This window comes from Staurois parvus, unplaced genomic scaffold (assembly GCF_062004578.1).
Source record: "Staurois parvus isolate SC_StPar_1 unplaced genomic scaffold, SC_StPar_1.0 ptg000303l, whole genome shotgun sequence".
Lineage (NCBI taxonomy): Eukaryota > Metazoa > Chordata > Amphibia > Anura > Ranidae > Staurois > Staurois parvus.
Genome location: NW_028318099.1, coordinates 14,894,425 through 14,917,500, shown reverse-complemented (window position 1 = coordinate 14,917,500; position 23,076 = coordinate 14,894,425). Strand labels below are relative to the sequence as shown.

The 23,076-nt window shown below is 37.1% G+C and overlaps 1 protein-coding gene across 1 annotated transcript in view; it reads left to right on the top strand.

Annotated features, from left to right (window-relative positions):
* The window catches only part of TLX1 (T cell leukemia homeobox 1), a 20,343-nt gene extending 1,186 nt beyond the window's left edge, over window positions 1–19,157 (top strand). The window contains exons 2-3 of the mRNA XM_089683285.1: window positions 2,511–2,748; window positions 14,545–19,157. Coding sequence (XP_089539411.1) covers window positions 2,511–2,748; window positions 14,545–14,767 — 461 coding nt within the window. The 3' untranslated portion in view covers window positions 14,768–19,157. The remainder of the gene's footprint in view (window positions 1–2,510; window positions 2,749–14,544) is intronic.
* The last annotated feature ends 3,919 nt before the right edge of the window (window positions 19,158–23,076 follow it).

Sequence of the window (23,076 nt, the reverse complement as noted above, 5' to 3'; positions counted from 1 at the left end):
ACAATTTACAATATTTAAAAATATTTTTACATCTAGAATATGCATATGGTATCTGTTAACATGAATATTAATATGAATAAACGCAGCTTATAATATATGCACATATAATTGTATAATATTCTTTTTTTTTTATAAGATATACATAGAATATCATATTCTTTTGTGTTATTAAACATATATAGAATATAATTTTTTTTGTAGGAGATCCTTTAGTATATTGTGCGTGTTTGTGTTAACATATATAGAATATACTATTTTTATATGATATCCTTTTAGGTTTATTTTAGGTTGTTCGTGTAACCAGACACATAGAATATTTTTATATTACATCTTTTTATCTTTTGGTGCATTTTGGTTGTTTGTACAATCAGACAATATGTATTATATATTTATTATCCTATTCATTACATGATATTCTTAGATTATTTTTTGGGTGTTTGTTTATTGAGACATACAGTATAGTGGGTGTCATAAAATAAAAGTGTTTATATAAATACACTTTTGAAAATAGTAATTACATACCGAATCGTTGCTTGTTTTCTTCTTTTTCCATTTTTGTAAACATGTATACCCTGTCATCTGCAACCTAAAGTAGTGTGGCAGCAGACTGGGATGAATCTGCTTTCATTAAACGATACATATTACTGACTCAGCTAGTTTAGGAACATTTTCAGTGTGGTTAATAAAATGTAACATCTGTAATAGGGAAAGGTTTGATCCTGGTGAGATTGCCCTGGGATTAGAGATTTATGCTACACATAAATCATGTAACAGTTTGTTAGTCCGGTCCAGTTTGAGATCCATAAAATGGATTAGTAACTTGGAGACAATTTTAAGGGTATATGCAGTGTGTGTGTATATATATAATATATATCATTTATCTTTTCTATATGTCAATGCTATCATTATCAAGCTTGAGTCAATCTATCCTAAAGATAATATATTATCTATTCTAGAAATTAATATAAACAGAAACCTGGGTTAAAAACATGACCACTACTACCAGGAGCCGATTCCAATCCACCAACGTGTCAAAAAATAATACAAGTATAAAATAGGACATGGATCTATACATAACAAAATAAGGATGAAATAATAAATAAAAACTATAGGGGGACTGGAATATATAGAAATTACAGAGGAGGGGATTAAAAATATATAAAAAAAATACAGAACTGAGCATACATATATAGGAAAAATGGAAAAAAATAGAATATAATTACAAAATGCAGAAGAGGGTATACACATATAGGAAAAATAAAAAAATATATAGAAAGACTTCATGAATATATAAAAAATACAGAAGAGGGCAGGGAAATATAGAAAATGTAGAAGTGGGTATAATTCTATAGATATAAAAGGCCATAAATATATAGAAAATACAGAAAAAGGCATACATATATAGAACACATAAAATAACACATAGAATAAGTCAATTAAGCACAGATAGTCTAGAATATAGCAGGCATATAGACTGTATAAACATATACTGGATAGTAGATCAATATAGAAAATTTATAAGGATGCAGGAACATAAAGAAACTACGAAAGGGAACTAGGATATAAAGAAAACGTTCAGGATTATATTAATATATAAGAGAGCGAGAAGTTAAAAAAAAAGTCCATAACTGGGCTGCAAACAGAAGAGGGCAGACATATATAAAACATATTGGAGATCATACAAAGAAGGTCGATTGTAAACCCAATAACAGGACCTCAAAACAGTCTGCAGGATATGCATAGTATAAATCTGCAGACACTGTTATTGGCTCCATTCACAATGCTAACACTAGTGATAAGGAACTTTTTTTTTTTTTTAAAGAAGTGATAGTTATTTTCAGTTGAGTCCAATGAGATTTGAAAATTACAGTCACATGGCTAAAAATAAAGATCCTAATGTAAAGCTTCCTGAATTGAGTCTTTGGGTTACAGTCATACAAATATGTATACATATTACTTAGAAGATTCAATGTGTCAGAGATATTTTTCGGCTGGTTGATGTAATTGAGCAATAAGCAACCAGGCATTAAGGCCTATAAAATTACTTATTGTATTTAAAAATTATATATATATATATATATATATATATAGTATATATATATATATATATATATATACTGTATATATATATATATATATATATCATTTTTTTTAATGAACTGATTTTGCAGACCTTTTTGAGCAATTGAACAATAGGCAACCAGGCATTAAGGACTAGAAAATTACTTATTGTATTTAAAAACTATATATATATATATATATATATATATATATATATATATATATATATATATTATATATAATTTTTTTTAATGAACTGATTCAGATCTAGCATTGATATTTGTGATTGTCATACTTGGATTAGAGCCAGTGGCAGAGAGCTATATCGATGCCATTGCTGTAGAGATGTATAGGAGGGGTGCATGCGGGGGGCTCTGCTTTGTCTGTGCCATGCTCTGTGACTCCTGCTCATTTTGCTACCTGCTTTTGCCATCTGTCTCCCACTCCAGTGGCCCTCTCACCCTTCACTGTAACACGCCGTATAGGTCACCCGTACCAGAACAGGACGCCCCCCAAGAAGAAGAAGCCCCGCACATCGTTCACCAGACTACAGATCTGCGAGCTGGAGAAGAGGTTCCACCGACAGAAGTACCTGGCATCGGCCGAGAGGGCAGCCCTGGCCAAAGCACTTAAAATGACAGACGCCCAGGTAAAAACCTGGTTTCAAAACAGAAGGACTAAATGGAGGTAAGTCACCTACCCACCTTCTCTAGTGGTCTTTTTGGGACACCAGGCAAGGGTCACCGTGAGAGCCCTATCAACCTCTCCATGAGGTTCACATAAACTGCTTCTGTGTGTTATATAGGTTTAGGGAATACCTCTTCCTAGAAAAAAGGGCTAGGCCCAGAATTCACATTGGAACTGATACAAGACATTCTGCTGTAGGCTATCTGAGATCTCCATTACTAAATCCCAATTCAAGGTTTTTCATATGAAAGATCTACCTGGGCACTGTTCTAGTGGGTGAGGCCCTTTCTGCCCTGGAACAAATCACACAGCTGACAGTGTGACAACTTGGGGGAGATTTACTAAATCTGTTGCAGCTGTGCATGCTAACCAATCAGCTTCCAGATTTTATTGTCCACGCTTAACTGAACATTCTGAAGTTAGAAGCTGATTGGTTACCATGTTCAGCTGCACCAGATTCTGTGTGCACCAGTGTTAGTAAATATCCCGCACACCCATCCATGCCATGCCTTTTTTTTTTTACAACAGATATTTGTGTAAAACAGAGATTTAAAAAAAGGGGAAAACTGTCGTTTATTGGAGCCACTTTTGTACAACCTGCTATCTATTGCACAGAGAAAATGAAAGAATCGAACAACTCTATGAATATATATATAGGAAATGTCTGTCTGGGCTGCCTTGTAAGGTGAAAGAATTATAAACCACTTCTACAAGCACAGTATAATAATAAAGAACAAAGAGAGGGGGAAAGAAAAGGAAAAGAGAAGAAAAGAAAGAAAGGAAAAAAGGGAAGAAAGGAAAGAAAAATAGAAAATAATTGATAAAATAGATGTATGATTAATGGTTGTCTCCTCTCCTCTGTTCCTTTAGCTCTACCTTACTTCAGTTAGCTCTACAGCATTGTGTTCTCACATGTCAAGATTCTTTTACTGAGAAATGGATCAAATATATCAATATGTCTACTTCCATTGTACGTACAGACCTATGAGAAAGAATGAAAAATATTTATTGAAGGCAGTAAGAAGGAATAATGGGGATGATTTACTAAATCTAGGGAGTGCAAAATTCTGGTGCATCTTTGTATTGTAGCCAATCAGATTCTAACTTCAGCTTATTCAATTAGGCTTTGATAATAAAACCTGGAAGCTGATTGGTTTCCATGCAGAGCTGCACCATATTTTGCACTCTCCAGTTTTAGTAAATCAACCCCAGTTTGCGTTGCAGAATCTTGTGACCCGATAACAAGTTAGAAATCATGTAAGTACACTAGTACTGGTTTATAGAGGTTTCTGCCCTCTCCCCATCAGGATGGACCATGAAGCAGAGATATGAAGGTTGCTCTGTCTAGAAAGTGGTTTTAGCTCCCTCTGATCCTATATTAATCCAGTGCTGTCCTGTATTCCCAGCATAATCCTGGTTTATGTTCACCACCTTCAGAATCAGTAATTAAAGTGGAATTAAACCTTTAAAATAGTTTTTGTTATAGTGGATCTTACCAATTCTTAGATGTGATGACTGCATTAATTTTCTTTTAATGCCTTTTTTCTTTATATTCACTTGGTGATCCTGCCAGTAAGTCTGTTATTGTTCAACTTCATTTAAACGACCAAACTGTCCAGCAAAAGTGGCAGTTAGAGGGTTGAGGCAAACCAATTAACACTAATGCTTGCAATGGTCAGCTTTTATTCACTTATCTAAAACCTTTCCAAAAGAAAAAAAACACTATTGCTGTTCCTGCTAGTCCTGTCCATCATCAGCTGCTCCCAGGCAGACAATGCTGCTGTCCAGGGGTGGCTCCATTGCTCCCCCATTCAGGCTGGAGACACCCTTAGCCAGGAAGAATGTTACTGGCCGGATCGTCAGGTGAAAATAAAGGAAAACGAACACAGCCACCATATTTAAGGACTGGTAAGCTGCAATATGTTATTTTTTGTTTTGGGAGTTTAATACCGCTTTAAACCTTGTCAGTGGCAGGTTATGACAATTTGCTACTTTCAGTGCTGGACAAACTCTTCCACCAAATCAAAAAAATCACTGTATGCAGCTGTCATAAAGTTCAGAGAAAGTTCACATAGTTTTCCTATGTGTATGTCTCTATGCGATTATGTAACCCATGTACAGTGTGTGAATATTGATATCTGTACATCCCCCCCTCTTCCTCTTCTTGCATTATTATACTTTTTATTGTAGTTTGTAAACACTCTGATGACAGTTGTTTTATGTTTTATAAATATAGCATCCTATTAAAACAATAATGAACTATTTATAGCAATTTTATACCTTGTATTCAAATGTAAATTGAAGACAGAACAGGCTCCTGGGCCATTGCTGCACTGATTTAACCCCTTCAGTACTGCAGCGTATGGTCAGCCATGAGAAGGGCTCTATAGAAGCAGAGCTGGCAATGGACTTCCATAGCAGGAACAGACCTCTGCAGCTCCCCAGTACGTGTGAAGACATGAAGCTGCTGCTGCTGCTCTCCCCTACTCTCCTCCACTAACCAGGGTTGTTTTAACTAAAATCCAGCCACTGAAGTGGCTTGACGACCAGCCAACCACTGCAGGCCCTGGGGCTTCGGGCAGGAATGGGTTAAATCAGTGACATAAGGGACTATTACAGTAGATTACAGACAAATGTATCAGATGTGGGGGTGTCAGGGCTTCAGTATCAGGAAGGACAGTAACTGTCACCATTGCCTGGGAACCCCAGTTAGTTTGGGGCATCTGGGGTGTTCTGTGTTCAGATGGAGCTGCAATTAATTCACACAATTAAATGGCTTTTGCTCGGATCCATAATTACCAACGTAATTACAAGAGTTAATTAACCCCCCGAGTGCTGAGAAACTTCAAATCTCTATCAGGGGTGCCATTGGATCCTAGTGTGTTATATCATAGGTGTCATAGGGATTTTCATATGGTATATCATAGGTGTCATTGGATTTTCATGTGTGATATTATGGGTGCTATTAGGATTTTCATGTGTTATATCATAGGTGTCATTGGATTCTTATATGTTATATCATGGGTGCTATATGGATTTTCATATGTTATATTATGGGTGCTATATGGATTTTCTTATGTTATATTATGGGTGCTATATGGATTTTCATGTTATATTATGGGTGCTATATGGATTTTCTTATGTTATATTATGGGTGCTATTGGAATCCTATATGTTATATCATGGGTGCTTTTTATATTTCCATATGTTATATTATGGGTGCTATTGGATTCCTATGTTATATCATGGGTGCTATTTGGATTTTCATGTGTTATATTCCACGGGTTCTATTCGGATTTTCATATGTTATATTATGGGTACTGTTGGATTCCTATATGTTATATCATGGGTGCTATTTGGATTTTCATATGTTATATTCCACGGGTTCTATTTGGATTTTCTCGTTTTTTTTTTATCTTGGGGTGTGTTTTATGTGCATTTTCGATCGTGGGTGCTATTGGATTTTCATGTATGTTTTATATTGTGGGTTCTATTGGATTTTCATGTTTGTCTCAAATCAATAGTTCTTAGGATATTCATGAATGTTTTGTATTTTTTATACTGCGGGTTCTATGGGATTTTTATGTGTTTATGTAATTGGTACTATTGAAATTTAATGTGTGTTTTAATCCATGGGTGCTATACTGTCAGTAAATTACTTCCTAGCGTTCAAAGTGATTTCACAATCACAAGAACCACAATTCTTATGGAAAGAGTAAAAGAGCTGTAGGTTGTGCATTATATTTTAGCAACACATGCTGGCTATACTACATGGCTCACCGCCCTGTAATCTGCTTGCAATTCTGCCCACTTTTTTGTTATGCACTTTTCTATGTTTTACTTTGTTAATGCATGAGTCGTATGTGTATGTGTGTGTGTGTGTGTGTGTGTGTATGTATATATATATATATATATATATATATATATATATATATATATCCCTATGCGTGAGTGTGCAATGTATGGATTCTTCCTGCTAGTGGGGAGAAGAAAAAGTCACATTGTGCTGAAATAAAAATAATACAAATAATAAAAATTATAATAATAATATATTAATAATAACAATTTTTATTAATTGGAGCATATATCTTTTAATTGATATATGATGAGCGACTTATAAGTGACTTGGAGACTAGTGATGTATCCAACATTGCTAGGTTGTTCATATGACATCAATTTATAAACGTACTTTGTAATAGAATTAACAAAAAAACAAATCTTATCAGGACTACTAGAAAGATAATAACTGAAGCTGTAAAAAAAAAAAAAAAAAGGAATAATAAACCAGCAATAATAAAATGAGGACATTAGACGGTCACCTGAGAGTTCCATGCTGGTGATGGTGCTAATGTCCTTATATATATGGTATACAACAAGTGACATTATTATTATTTTATGTAATACAACTATTATGTACCATTAGGAGTTGTAGCCATTTTCTTAACACAGCTTATATATATATATATATATATATATATATATATATATATATATATATATATATAATTATGATATACATTTTAATATCAACAACAAAACAACTTGTTGTTATTATTAGTATTATTTTATGGGTTGACGAATAGCTACTATCTGAATATTAATGACATCCTTTGGTAAATTCGGAGCCCCCCTGGGAAATCATTATAAGACAGAATGTAATTGAGCTATATGGCGGTGGATGTATTTGTATGTTTTCGGCTGATATATGGCTCCGGTGTGGACAGCGATATTAATAAGGCTCGGGTGTCAGTAATTAGCTGGGGTCACACACGTTTATATAGATACTGACTGTCACCCAGGGGCTGTAATAAGGTTAGAGCCGTTCACTGGTGTCCTATCTCCATACAATCCCCTATGGAGGAATCCCTGGGCTATCTGATAGAAGATCAGGATGGAGATATCGCATACATAGGACTCCCCTCTGCTGCCATCTGCCAAATACTTGGGGTAGCAATCACCTCTCCCAACAGACTGAAGAGTGTCCACCAATGGAGAGTCACAATGCTAGCTATATAAAAGAAAATAAATGAATAAATAAAATTTATATAACCCCTAAACCACAATCCTGTGTATGGGGTCTCCTCACTACAAAATGAAATCTATCTACAATACCTGTCTATTCACATTATTCTATTTATCCCCATCTAGTATTTGGTTTTAACATTAACTAATATAAAAATTCTATTAATATAAATGTATATATATAATTATGATTAGATTTGTGTACATACATAAAAATATAATTCTCTAATTAACAATTTCTAATTCTCTTAAGTGAGTCGCTATTGGCTGATTAGTTAATTTATTTACAAAACCCCTTAATTTAGAAAACAAGTCTCCCTCCATCCCCTTCTTATCAGATTTGGAAAACCCATGAGTTTTCTGCTCTAATAAACGTTCAGTAAATCGTCCCCCATACGCAAAGTTTCTAGTGTGACTACCTATAATTCTAAGTGCAGCCAGTGAATCGGATTTCTGAGTGCAGGAGAAGGCAGTGGCGGTGCATACTCCAGGTGTCTGGGGTAAGGAAAGCAGAGCAGCAATGGCCAATCTCCCCTGTACCCTACATGATCCTCACTCATTGCCTTCCTTGTAGGTACATTTAGCTGAGCCCAACTCTGGCATAAAATCGATGTCAGCTGGGATATGACATGTCATGTCTGCAGAGAGACAGCCTTGTTCCTTCTCATTTATTATACAGAGAAGCATCATTCTGCATTGGGGATAGAGCTGGTATTCTTGTCTGTGTAGGAGCTTCACTGTACACATTGTGGATGTATTCTTATACATTCTGGAGCTGCATTGTACACATAAATGATATATTAGTATTTACATGCACACTACAGTTGCATTGCTATACAAATTACAGCTGTAGAGCACCCAGTGATACATACCCTGACTGTAGATCTGCATGTACTATGACTGTATTCCAACACACATTGTACCTGTGCTGACAAGCACTATAATTGTATATTTCAATACACATTGTACTGTACTGACACACGCCGTAACTGTAAAAATCAACATGCATTGTACCTGTACTGAACATACTGTAGTTATATATTTCAATACACATTGTACCTTTACTGAACATACTATTGTATTGAGTACACAGTATTCTAATATTCACTGTACCTATATTGACACACACTATAACTACATCCCAATACACAGTATGCCTGTAGTGAACACACTTATAGCTCTGTCTCCATGCACACTATCCTTGTTTTCCTGTACACACTGTAGCTGTACTGAACACACTTATAGCTGTGTCTCCATGCACACTATCCTTGTATTCCTGTACACACTGTAGCTGTACTGAACACACTAATTCAATACACAGTGTACCTGTAGTGAACACACTTATAGCTGTGTCTCCATGTGCACTAATATGTACTGATACACACACTATCGTTGTATTCCTGTACACACTGTAGCTGTACTGAACACACTGCAGCTTTATTACTATATACGCTGTATATTGTGTGACTTTACACCAGTTATCCAATCATGCAGAGTTAAACATTTAAAAATCTTTTAGTAAACTAGCCTTTATTGTTGTGTACGTTTACACACTGTAACTGTAATAATACTGTATATACAACTTGGGTTTGATTTACTAAAGGTAAATAGGCCTTTAACTCTGAAAAGGGAATTTTCCCCAGAGTTTAGGGAATGAGGTGAAGCTCTGCTGTCTTCTGATATCCAATTATGTGAAAAAAAAAATACATTTTTTTTCCTTTGCTCATGATAGGGTATTGTTTTGCCAAGTGAAATTCACCCGATTCACTAAGCTCTGGGGAAAGGCCCCTTCCAAAGTTAGCAGCCTATTTGCCTTTAGTAAATCAAACTCTGTATCTATTTTAAACTCACTTTTGCTGTATTCCTACACATCCTACAGTGGTACTTATAACTGTGGAGGCATTCCTGCACACACAATAGCTGCTCTGCACACAATGGAGTTGATTTATTTAAGATGTAGAGACTGTTCACTTAAATGAATGTCCACTTTACCAAGTGACTAGCCACTTTAAAACACGTATATTGACTGAGCTTAGTGAGGCTGTGCTCACTATGAATACCCAATTACGTGCAAGGGAAATTAAAAATGTTTTGTACCTAATTAGATGAGTAGGTTATTACAGCCTCACCTTAGTTACTAAGCTCAGTGAACATTCAGACTGCTCAGTGAATAGAGTCTGCTCCTTTAATAAAGGAAACTCATTGCATGTATATTCGACACACAGATCAGTTATATTGTACATTCAGTATCTGCATTCCTGCCACTGTCAGGCCTGTATTCCAGTGCACATTGTGGCTGCTGTTGTACATGCTGTACCTGTATTCTGGCACACATTGTACTGTACACATGTCTATACACAATAGAGTTGTGTTGTAAAGATTGTCACTGTAATCATATGTTCTTTGTTGCACTACATTCCAATATATTATAATAAAATATTACACATACTAGTGTGCAGACTGTGGTTCCATACTGTACAAACAGTGGTTTACTTCCTAGAGGACATTGTGTAGCTATAAATTAGCTAAAAGTACACACTGGAGCAGTTTAAACCCTTCTATGTATTTCCTTTCACTCTGTACAGCGTGCAGAGGCTGAATTCCTAACCTGCATTGTACTCTTTGTGGCTGTATTTATATGCATGCTTCTGCTGTACACAGTGTAGCTGATATGGAAGCTACATTCATATACGCCCTGTGGCTGTATTACCTAAAAGCACTATGGGAGCTTTGCAACTGTATTGTTTTTAGTAATTATTGACTGTGATTGTATTCTTATGTACATTGTAGCTGTACAGAGGAATGTGGTTTTATTAAAAAAAAAAATATGGTGTATGAATTATCCAGGCTGTAGTTATATTTTCTTGTACCCTAGCATACTGCCCAGGCTGCAGTTGTATTTTTTTGTACCCTTGCATACTGCCCAGGCTGTAGTTGTATTTTTTTGTACCCTGGCATACTGTCCAGGCTGTAGTTGTATTTTTTTGTACCCTAGCATACTGTCCAGGCTGTAGTTGTATTTGTTGTACCATAGCATACTGTCCAGGCTGTAGTTGTATTTTTATGTACACTAGCATATTGTCCAAGTTGTAGTTGTGTACTTACATAGACATCAAAAGTACATTACACACGGTAGATGTACTTTGTGTACAATTCAGGGGAATGTTGCAGACTGTAGTTGTATAATTACAGGCTTACATTTCAGAATGAATTTGTATTCCTAAGCACATTGTAGATCTATATTGCACAATGTAGTTGTATTCTTATGTACACTGCAGGTGTATGTTGTAGGCTGTGTGTGAATTCCTATGTACATTGCAGATCTCCTGTTCAGATTGTAGTGGTATACTTATGTTGTACAATCCAGGTGTATGTATTGCAAACTGTTGTATTTGTATGCACACTCTAGGTGTATACTGTAGTATTCTTATGTGCACATGTGTATATTGCAGACTGTAGTTGTATTGTTATATACACTCTAGGTGTATGTGGTAGACTATATGTGCATTATTATGTACATTGAAGATGTACTGTTCAGACTGTAGTTGTATACCTATATACATTCTAGGTGTATATTGCAGACTGTAGAAATCTTATGTGCACCCTTGGTGTACATTGCAGGCTGTATTCCTATTCCTTTATACAGGTATAAGTTGTAGGCTGTATGTGTATTCATGTGTGCTCAGTAAATGTATTTTTATTCTTATCTACACTGAAAGTCTTTTAATCAAGGGCTAGTCCTATTTACATTGTAGGTGTACTGGGGGGTGGGGGCGATTTACTAAAACAGGAGCACTCTGAATCTAGTGCAGCTTTGCATGGCAGCCAATCAGCTTCTAACTTCAGCTAGTGCAATTAAGCTTTGACAATAAAACCTGAAAGCTGATTGGTTTCTATGCAGGGCAGCACCAGGCAGTTTTAGTAAATAACCCCCAAAGTGTAGCAGAATTCTACAGCTTTTATCTTTACACACTTGTTGCCAATGTATACAATTAAATGTACTTGGTTTGTTTTTTATGCAATACAAAGCATTATTGGCCTAAAAAGGCAAATAATGTCCCAATGATACAAAAAAATAATGAAACAGGTCTCTTATTTCCTTTTCTTTTTTGCTGTGGAGAACTTTGAGGCTCCATGCACACTGGATTAAAAACTGCTGCTTCTACAGTAGTATTGTGTTTTATCTGTAGAAGCAGCTCAGTGTTATCCTATGGGTCCATGCACATTAGGACGATTAGAGGCATATTTTAAGCTCAATATTTAGGCTCCATGCACACTAGCATTTTTTTTTTAAGCTCAAAGAACGCTGGGGAAAAAATGCTGGCAATAACGTTTTTTCAGTAGCGTTTAGGAGTGTTAGCATTTTATTAGTATTTTTACAGTACATGTAGAAGAAAAAACTGTTAGGAACATTTAGGAGCGTTTTAGCATTTTTTTCTGCTGGAAAAACAATCCAAAAATCTCTACAAAAAAAATTTTTTTCTGCTCCTAGACGCTGAAGCTCAATAAACGCTAATAGCCTAAAGTAGTATGCCTGGACACATAGAATAACACTATTTAGCTTCTAGGAGCAGAAAAAAAAGAATACTAATAACAGCTTCTAGGAGCTTAAAAAACAATAGTGTGTATGGAGTCTAAGGCTGCATGCACACTGGGGTTAAAAAAAACAAAAACCCTTCTGGTTGCATTTTTGATAAGGGCTTTCTGGAAGAAAAAAATGCTAAACGCTCCTAAACTCACATAAACTGTATACAAAAATTATCTATATCAGCATTTTTTTTGGCCAAGGGAACTGGTGGTTTTTTTAAGCCCTGTGTGTGCATGGAGCCTGAGACAGTTTCACTGTATTTATTTTGCTCTATCTCTTACTATGTTAAAACAGAACTTTTATTATAAATTGTAGTATTCTGTGCAGGGGCGGACTGACCATTTGGAAACTCAGGCACTGCCCGAGGGCCCGGGGTCAGTAGGGGGCCCCAATAGATGCCCCTGGTACCTTTTTCATAGGCTTTTTTGCGTCTGGGCAAGGACACAGGGGCCCCATGATCCCCTATTGCCTGTGGGCCCCATGAGTTTTCAGTCCACCCCTGATTCCGTGTAACACAAAATTGAACATTTACTATAACACAACATTTATTTTTAAGTTCATCTAAGCTGCAAATTTTGTATAGAGTGGGGAAGAATCAGAACTTCTGTCAGGTTTTTTTTACTACTGTCTGCATTCCTGCTGTTGAGATTCACTCCTCTATTTGTATTTTTATAAAAGCACTTTCACCAGGGCTGTGCATGAAGGAAATCTAAAAATGTTGATTTGTCATCAGAACAGAAGTAGAGGTGGGTGCCTTCATTGGGGACATTTTTTTCCAGTGACAACTCTCTGAAAGGGTGGTTTGTCTGTGTATCTGTTGTGTTTATAGGACAGAAGATGAAGGGAAATCTCCCAAAAAGGACACCAATGGCAGCAAAACTGATAGGGGATTTTAAACATTCATATTCTATATACAGTCTTCTATGTACAGTATTAGTAACAGCCAGAATTCATCTTTAAAGTCTAAGTTTAGTACAAAAAAAAACTAGCACAAGGGATGAGTATGATGTGTTCCTTATGGCGGCTTCTGGTTTAGTAGAAAATTTCCTCCTCAAATCCCCACTAACCGCACCACCATATTGTTCCAGTACAACAGGGGTTAATAGAGCTGAGGAAGCTGTGACAGGCATTCAAGAGCGCTGACTATGCTGCCCTTTTAACCACCTCCTCCATTCATAGAAGACGTACTATAGCTTCTATAAATGAAACATGATCTATGAATACAGGAGGTGGATCCTTAATTTATCTGCCCATCTTCCATTCATAGATTGTGTTTGATTGATTGAATCTATAGTACAGCTTCTATGAATGGTGGAGGTGGGCTGGAAGGATGGGGATAGTTAATCTTGATGAGTCCCTGTCACAAGTCCCTCTGCTTTATTACCTGCCACTGTTGTAATCTTCTGGTGTGGAAGGGGGGCATAGGAGGAGGAAAATTTCTACTAAACCAGGAGAAAGCAGCACAAGGGACACATCACAATGATAGCAAGTAAGGTCCCTTGTGCTGATTTTTTTCCCAGATAAACTTAGACTTTAATTACATATATGGCTGATTTAGGAAAACTGAAGTAGAGGTGAACCTATTACCAGTACAAACTGGCACAGTTTAATTTGGAAACCTTTTCACTGTACTGGTCAGGACTAGTTAGTAAAAAGGTTTTCAGTAACTATCATGTGACTAAAAGGTGTACAAACCTACTTGAAAATAATTTTCTCTGTTTTGAGGCCAACACTAATTAGCCACACCAAGCAAATTTACCAATATAATCAAATGATTGTGTTTTTTAAAAAGCACAATGATTTGATTATATTGGTAAATTCGCTTGCTGTGGCTGAATAGTGTTGGCCTCAAAACAGAGAAAATACATTTCAAGTAGGTTTGTACACCTTTTAATCACATGAGAGTTACTGTAAACCTAATTACTAAGTATTTCTGACCAATACAATGAAAAGGTTTCCAAATGAAACTGTGCCAGTTTGTACTGGTAATTGGTTCACCTCTACTTCAGTTTTCCTAAATTCACATAGGACAATTTACATTTTATGGTCATCAGATACAATAATATTGTAGACAGCTGTATATGTGTCAAGATATGGTTTTTTATTAGACTTTAGAAAGGAGAAGCAAAGCCATTTTAGTTGACATGCTTGCAATGAGAATGACATTGTTCTTGTTCCACCTCTAGAAGACAGACAGCAGAAGAGAGGGAGGCGGAGAGACAACAAGCAAACAGGATATTAATGCAACTTCAACAAGAAGCATTTCAGAAGTCTATAAACCAACCGCTCCAGCCAGACCCCATCTGTATTCACAACTCTTCCCTCTTTGCCCTGCAGAACCTCCAGCCTTGGTCAGATGACACTTCCAAAATTACCAGCGTCACCTCTGTGGCCTCTTCTTGTGAATGACCAAGGCTTACCAGTAGAAATTTCAGGGGGACAACAGACTGGCCGAAATGTATTACTGAACTTTAATTTCAGAGATTCATATAAAACCACAAGACACAGCTTGTCAAAGCAATTCCAACTCCCAGCCTTCAAAGTCTCCACCTAGTCATATAAAAGTTCACTCCCCAGTTGGATCCAGACTCTATTGTGCTGTACGATGGTGACTTATCTCCCAGCAGTAATCCTCATTCATGGTTGCCATGCCTAACACCGAGTTAAGAGGTGATGATAACTCAAGGAGTCTTCTTTCTTGACACCCAGAGGAGAATCATATATATATATTTTATAAAAGTTACTGGTTATTAGTAAAGTATTCATGTCTATGTGTTGAGTGTGCACCCTTTATCCACTCTTATGTTGGGTGAACAAAAGGCTCTTGGTAAGAAGCGTCAATCCCGGATGAGTGATCTTCAACATAACCCTAGTGGCTGTGGGTGCCTTATAAAGCATGAAGGTATTAATAAAACCCAATATTGTTGGAATTAGCAAACCTGCACAATGATAATCTGATGCCTATATGTAAAGTTTTACTATATAGCTTTAACCTACCACTACCCAACATTCTAATGGCTCTCTTTTAAATCAATCGGTCTCCAAAAAGAACTATCTGTACTGCCCCACAGCCATTAAGAGATTGAAACCCTCAGTTTAAAAATTACAGATTTAATATGATTACTTGATAAGGGGCAATAGAAAAAGTCCTTAAGACACACAATGATAAATAAGGCACATTCATTATGTTTTTACAGCAATGAGAGCTAAAAGTATCAGTCACATCAGTCACATGGCTGAAAATAGTGATTGGCATAGTGAACAACATATGTATTATAGCTTAGTGAATTGAGCCTAGACTATTCTAATCAGTCCTGTCTAGTTAAAAATAACTTCTTGTGGTCATGTTCTTGTTACATGAGGAGACGCTTTCCTATGGGTTTCTACAGAGTGTACTCACACTGTAAACAGTTGATCGGAACCATGCTTGAGTATGATTTTCCACACTCCCCATGTAGTCTGCACTGACACTGTGCTTTAAAATAAGTGTTTCCAGGCACACTTACACCATCCAGACCACAGTGATCCCTACTACTGTGCCCAGTGATTCATGGATAGACCTATGCTCAAGCTTGGTTTGTGCTCACACTCACTAATGCAAAATGTACCAGACCACAAGTGAAGCACACCCAGCATCACCATTACCAAGTGCTCCCAGGAACAGAATACCTAACTGATACCAGACACAATTCAGAGCACTCACACTATACAAACAGTACAGACTTAAGGACAGTTAGCATCTAGTAAGACCACAGTTGAGGTAGGTACTGTGCAATTTACGCAGAAGAGAACATACGGTCTTAATGGAAAATATGTGCAGCAGGGTGTACTACAGCTATGTTCACAATGGAGAGTGAAGCTTACTTACTGAAGGAGTTGAGAATGCTTATTCAAAGAGTGAAGATTCACATTTTACTTATCCAATCATGTAAAGATAAAATAAACAGGAATTTGCTTTTCACATTGGATTGGGTAATCAAAGTGAATCTTCACTCTTTTTAAGAGAATATTCTCAATTCCTTATGAGCCTTATTGCATGATCCAGAGGAAATGTTCCATAAAGCTGGCCATACATCATTTAATCAGCAGGTTACGGAAAGGAAAATGATCTTATTCACCCATTCACACATTCGATGTGGATAGGGGAATCCCTCCTGCTGTGCTATTGTGTTCTGATGGTGAGAAGCCTGTCCCACTGTCAGAATACAATGATCAGTGCTACTGGTTATAGTCGGCGTTACTGATCGTTCGGGAAAACCGAAAAGGTTGGTTGTACAGAAGTTGATGGGTAAATTGACTTTTGTACAACCAACCTGCCCATACATGCATTGAAATTTGGTCCATCCCTGTTGAACTGGCCAAATTTTGATCCATGTATGGCTACCTCTGGGTATTTACAATACAACGATGACACAAATTAGGTTCAGTAGGGGTGTACCTGTATTTTAAGCTCATCATAGACTTAAGCAGTTTAGAGATTATGCAATTTTCTATCCTTCCACCACTGACTGTGTTGATAGGGGAATCCCTCCCGCAGTGCTTTTTTGTTCTAATGATGAGGAGCCTTTCCTGCCAATAGAACACAATGATCACTGCTGGTGACCAATATTTTCCACTTGGCTTAGTCAATTTTCAAATAGACTTTGGTTGAGCAGGTGGGACTTTTAGAGCAACCCAGAGCTCACATTTTGACCAATTCAGCACAAATGGTCCAAAGTCTGAGCTGTCTATGGGGGCCTTTAGTTTGGCTGGTAACTGGCCTGTGTCTTAGAAGTCTATTGGATTTATATACTCCATAGTGCAAAGCCATTTAGTGACCTACAACAACCAGCCAGGGATCCATTTTCATTGGTCTGACCAAACAAATCTGCGTGCAGCTGTCCCCCTGATTTGTTACCATGACTTACTGCTTCTCAATGCATTTTGCACTGTGCTATCCTTTTGGCACTGGCTCCCCTGTTGTCATGAAGGATAACTATTTCTCCCTTACTACATACATATAGTTACAACAGATAATGTTACCTTTGCCTGAAGTTTCAGCCAGACATTAAAAAACACCAAAAGATGTGATTATGTATTTATTCGAAGAAACATAAAGTGTAGCTTAAATGCTACTTCTATAAATACACAAAAGTATATCTTGTATTCCCTGTATAGCAGCACTCAGACTGGGAGAGGGAGGCTTAGGGTCAATCCACTCAGTTGTTCCGCATTCACTTGTGACGGCAGGACTGAAATGACCACATCAGTCTCTTGCTGCTCCTTTGCTGTCCAGTCACAGGCTGGGGGTGAAGACGTGACTTAAATTAATTGCCTAACTGCAACGGAGGCTAGCTGTGCTGCTTGGAAGGGCTGTCTAAATCTCAGGACTGTATGGACACAAATACAAATAATTTGATAGGAAGAATAACCCCCTTATATGTATTTTATCATGTATTTAGCTGTTTGCCTGGAATTCAGATTTAAAAGGATACTGAGGCTGGTTTACTAAACAAGTTGAGAATCTTACCTCTCAACTTTGAATACCCACTCATGAGCTTATCAAATAAATAATAATAAACCTGAATTTCCTTTTCACAAGACTGGTTAATTGAAGCATATCATGTATTGAGTAAAAATTCTCAACCCCTTTAGTAAACTAATCACTATCTTTATTGCTTTGCCATGCAGGGCAAAGTGTCAGCGTCTGCTGATAGCCAAATTACCCCCCAGCAAGGTACACCCACCTAACCACACTCCATTGCCACCTCCTCCCTGCAGAAGCTCCAGTGGTGTTGGAGCTTACCTGGGTGGACGACATCACCCCCCATGGCATGTAACCTCCCCTGTGTGACAGTGTCACATGTGGGGAGGCAGTGAATGGATTGGTGGACTGAGTGGATGGGTGACCTTTCTGGGTGATCGATTAGCAGACATTGCCACTTTGTCTTAAGTTTGGCAAAGTGACAGTGTCCCTTTAATTCCCTTGTTCTGCACATCTCCTTTACAGCTATCAATTAGATAGTGGTTTTCAATTACAAAATATTAATTAAAAAATATCCATTTGAAAATGGTTTGGTCTTGAGTAAATTTTCCCCAAAGCATTTGCTCTATGCACATTAATTCTGGAAAAATATAAATATTGTATAAACACATTATTTGTGATTTAACATGAAACATTGTTTTTTTTTCATTATAAGACTACATTTGGTATTCTATTTTCAGTTTTTAGAGAAATGTACCTATGTGAAGACATAGGGCTCCAACAGAAAAAGTCTTTGACTTCCAAGCACTTCAGTATCATTATGAATTAAACAGCATATTTATCAATACTGCCAATTGATTGTGACTTTCAGTATTCACCTATAATGGCATTCTTAAAGCAGATGGATGTAAACGATGAACAAGGCACTTAGCAGGTGCTTATATATATTTATTCATGTGGCAAAGAGGACTAGTCTTCACTGTTCACATGGACTGATTACAGCAGAGCATATTGCTTTGGCGAACACACTTATGAAGTTGGGCATCGTGGACTGTGTGCGCTACTTAGCCCCTTCCTGGCAGAGAAAGGGTTAACGCACAGGGTTTTCCAATTTACTGGGGAGCTGCAGTGAAAGCAACCACTTACCTGTATGTACGTTATCTTCTTTTTATTTATGTGTATCTTTATTTGACACTATCACTTGGCAGACTATTTATGTGATATGTACATTCAATTTTCATTGCAATTTACAAGAAAAAGAAATGAGATTTAATAACTGAATCAACAAAGCGTTGTCAGCATTATGTAAATAAAATGAACAATTAGTTTTTTTCAGTTCAGGTTTCTTTGTGATTTTTTTTTTTTTTTAACAACTGTGCACTATTGTCTTGTGAATTTCCTTAAAGATGAAATCCGGCCACAAAAACATTTTATATGCATACCTGTATGAACGTTATTCCCCTCTGCCAATCCCTCCACTGTCTTCCGATTGCGCAACGGATCAAATTCAAAATCCTAACACTGACGTACAAAGCCGTCCACCACACTGCCCCGAACTACATCACTGACCTAATATCAAAGTACCACCCAGCATGCACACTCCGCTCCTCACAAGACCTCCTTCTCTCTAGTTCCCTGGTCTCCTCCTACCATGCCCGCCTCCAGGACTTCTCCAGGGTGTCACCCATCCTCTGGAACTCCCTGCCCCAACCCATCAGATTATCACCTACTCTCCTCTCCTTTAGGCGCACCCTGAAAACCCATCTCTTCAGGGAAGCTTACCCCACCCCCTGCTAACTTGACCGACCTCCTCCACTCTTCCCACCACTCCATCCCCCACAGCTATCTCCTCCTGTGCCACCATCCCCTCCCTCCTAGATTGTAAGCTTGAAAGAGCAGGGCCCTCGATCCCCTCATGTTTTACATTGTATTGGTATTGTTCTGTCACATGTTCTGTCCCCCTTTGTAATGTACAGCGCTGATCGAACTATTGGCTCTTTATAAATACTGTATAATAATAATAATAATATACATACTCTTCATTAGACACATAGGATGAAAAATATAAACTTGGGCACTGAACTCCTTTGCAAACCCAGATGTTACCTTGCACAAATAGGAGTGACATCATCAGTGTGCTGTACATAGCCTGCTTGGGGGGCTGAACTGTGGGAGGGACCCACCAGGCTCCACCCACTACAATCTGGAGAAAAGTACAGAAGGGGGCGGATACAAGATCGGTCACCCTGTACAAGCAGAGAGAGAAGCACTGACCAGTCTTTGTTAGAGGAAGCTCTTGCATAGAGGCAAAGTGTAAGTTGTTTCTTGCTTGATTATTGCACAAATGTGCGAAAAATGCACAAATGACACCAAGAGTCAACTTACCACTTGCAAACCTGTTGCCGGATTTCTTTCAGGTTTGGGGCATGCATGCACGCGCCTCCTGCTCACCCGTGCTGCGTTTGGACGAGTTGTCAGCAGGTTTTAGCTAGATCTGTGAGTAAAAGCAGCAGACTTATTAGGCACACAGTTAAACCCTTAATTGCTCCTTGATGTTAACTCCTTTCCAGCCAGTGTCAATAGTACCTTGCACAGTATTATCACTGATCACTGTATTAGTGTCACTGGCAATGTCCTTGTCAGTTAGTGTCCTTCCTAGCCAGTGTCTGTTAGTACCAGATTGTCCACCACACTATTACAGTCCCACTATAAATTTCTGATCACCACCATTACCAGCATAGCATCTACAGCTGCGTAAATTCCAGTATGCAGACCATAGTTTGTAGATGATATAACTTTCACACAGGCCCTTAATATACACTTATTGAGATCTTTTTTTTTTTTTTTTTTACCAAAGACATTTAAGAGAAAAGACCTAAGTTTATGAAGAATTTTTTTTATTGGATAGGTTTTATAACAGAACATAGAAAATATAGTGAAAAGTGAAGGCTTGTGAGCTGCTATGTGAATATTGAAACCTACTTAAGTGCTAATTGTGAATTGCCTGCACCTAACACATACTCATACTAGTGCGCTAAATCAATAATATACCTTAATGTGCCGCGCTTCACTTAAAATTATACATCCAATTGATATTAATTATATTGCATACTACCATAAATAATCAATTAAATGGAATATGAAAAGATGAATGAAGATGAATAAAAGCGAATAAAAATAAAATAAAAAAATATATATATTAAACCAGTGTCAGTTTCCAATACCAGTGTCCATATAATTATCAAGAAAGTCCATAATAAGATTTCTTCTAAAACTTGCATAGTTCACTTTAAAATATAATAACCCGTGCTTCTGAAATAAAATATTTTGTGCAAAAAACTTTCATGGACGTGCTCCCCAACCGGTTGTGCTCTCACCTCAAGTATATGACCAAACTGTTAAGTAAGGTCATATAAACGCTTATGTCCCTTTAAATGGGCCAAAGTATGGATGAGATGATATCTTGCGGTTTGGGGTCCTTCTCCACTCAAATAATAATCTTCCCTTCCACGGTGGTTAATATAGAAGAATGCATCAAATTGTAGGGTATTATCCTTTAAAAAAACATTTTATTCATAAAAGTAATGCACTCACATATGGTCTGTATATAAAACTGCTTTGTTTACAAATGTGTCCTCCAGAACTTTTCTTATGGTGAAAAACCTAAAATTGGCAGCTGGTGTCAGTATGGTACCATCGAGCGTCATGACGTCAGAGCCCCTCCCCACAGGGAGGACACATTTGTGAACAAAGTGGTTTTATATACAGACTATATGTGAGTGCATTACTTTTATGAATAAAATGTTTTCTTAAAGGATAATACCCTACGATTTGATGCACTCCTCTATATTAACCACCGTGGAAGGGAAGATTATTATTTGAGTGGAGAAGGACCCCAAACAGCAAGATATCATCTCATCCATACTTTGGCCCATTTAAAGGGACACAAGCGTTATATGACCTTACTTAACGGTTTGGTCATATACTTGAGGTGAGAGCACAACCAATGGGGGAGCACGTCCATGAATGTTTTTTGCACAAAATATTTAATTTCAGAAGCACGGGTATTATATTTTAAAGTGAACTATGCAAGTTTGAAGAAATCTTATTATGGACTTTCTTGATAATTATATGGGTATTGGTATTGGAAACTGACACTGGTTTAATATATATATTTTTATTTTATTTTTATTCATTTTTATTCATCTTCATTCATCTTTTTATATTCCATTTAATTGTTTCTTTATGGTGGTATGCAATATAATTAATATCAATTGGATATATAATTTTAAAGTGAAGTGCAGCACATTAAGGTATATTATAGAAAATTTAGTGTTTCCCAGATTTTTTCATGTATATAATAAATTTAAAAAAAACAGTGGTGATCAAAGAAAATGAAAAGAAAGCTCTATTTGTGTGAAAAAAATGATATAATTTTCATTTGGGTACTGTGTTGCATGACCAAGCAGTTGCCAGTTAAAGTAGCACAGTGCTGATTAGCAGCAAATGCCCTGGTCATGAAGGGGGTAAAACCTTCCAGAGGACAAGTGATTAAGTATACATATATCTCTTGTATTTAGACTATTGGTTTAGCTTGGAGTTCAACTTTAATTGTACATCAGTTCTACTCCCTAGATACCTCATTTGTTATTGATCTTTATTTTTACAAATAATGCTCCAGTGTATAAACCGCATATACTGTATAATGATTCCTCTTTCTTTATTGGGTTTATCACCTCTATGAAGCAGAGTAAGAAGAGTCAAAAATAACATGTTCAATATAGGCAAAGTTTTAAAAAGTATTGAAAGGTGAGCCTGCCAAAATGACATATTTCAGGATTTTTCTGGATGGATGCCAACGTATCGGATCATCTAGCACACCCTATTCCTGTAGCAAGACCTTGCTACAAAATTCTCACTTCTGCCCCACGCTGCAGTTTCTAAAAAAAGGCTTCTGAAATTAGGGGATGTGTAAGTAAAAGCATTTAAAATCACCGAAATATGCTATGCTCAAGTGAATGTAGCCTATAGAAAGAGAATTTAATATTCAATTTGCAAAGAGAACATTTTACTTGGAGGTGACGTTGTGCTGACTTCAATCATGCACCAGCAAGAATCTTGCTTTTCTTTTTAAATTTCTCTGGGCTTTCTTTGCCAGGTAAATTTCACTATGCAAAGTGATTTTTCAGTTATCTTAGTGTAGCACTACCCCCTTAGGAGTTGCTGAGTATTTGGGTCCCCCTATAGACCTGCA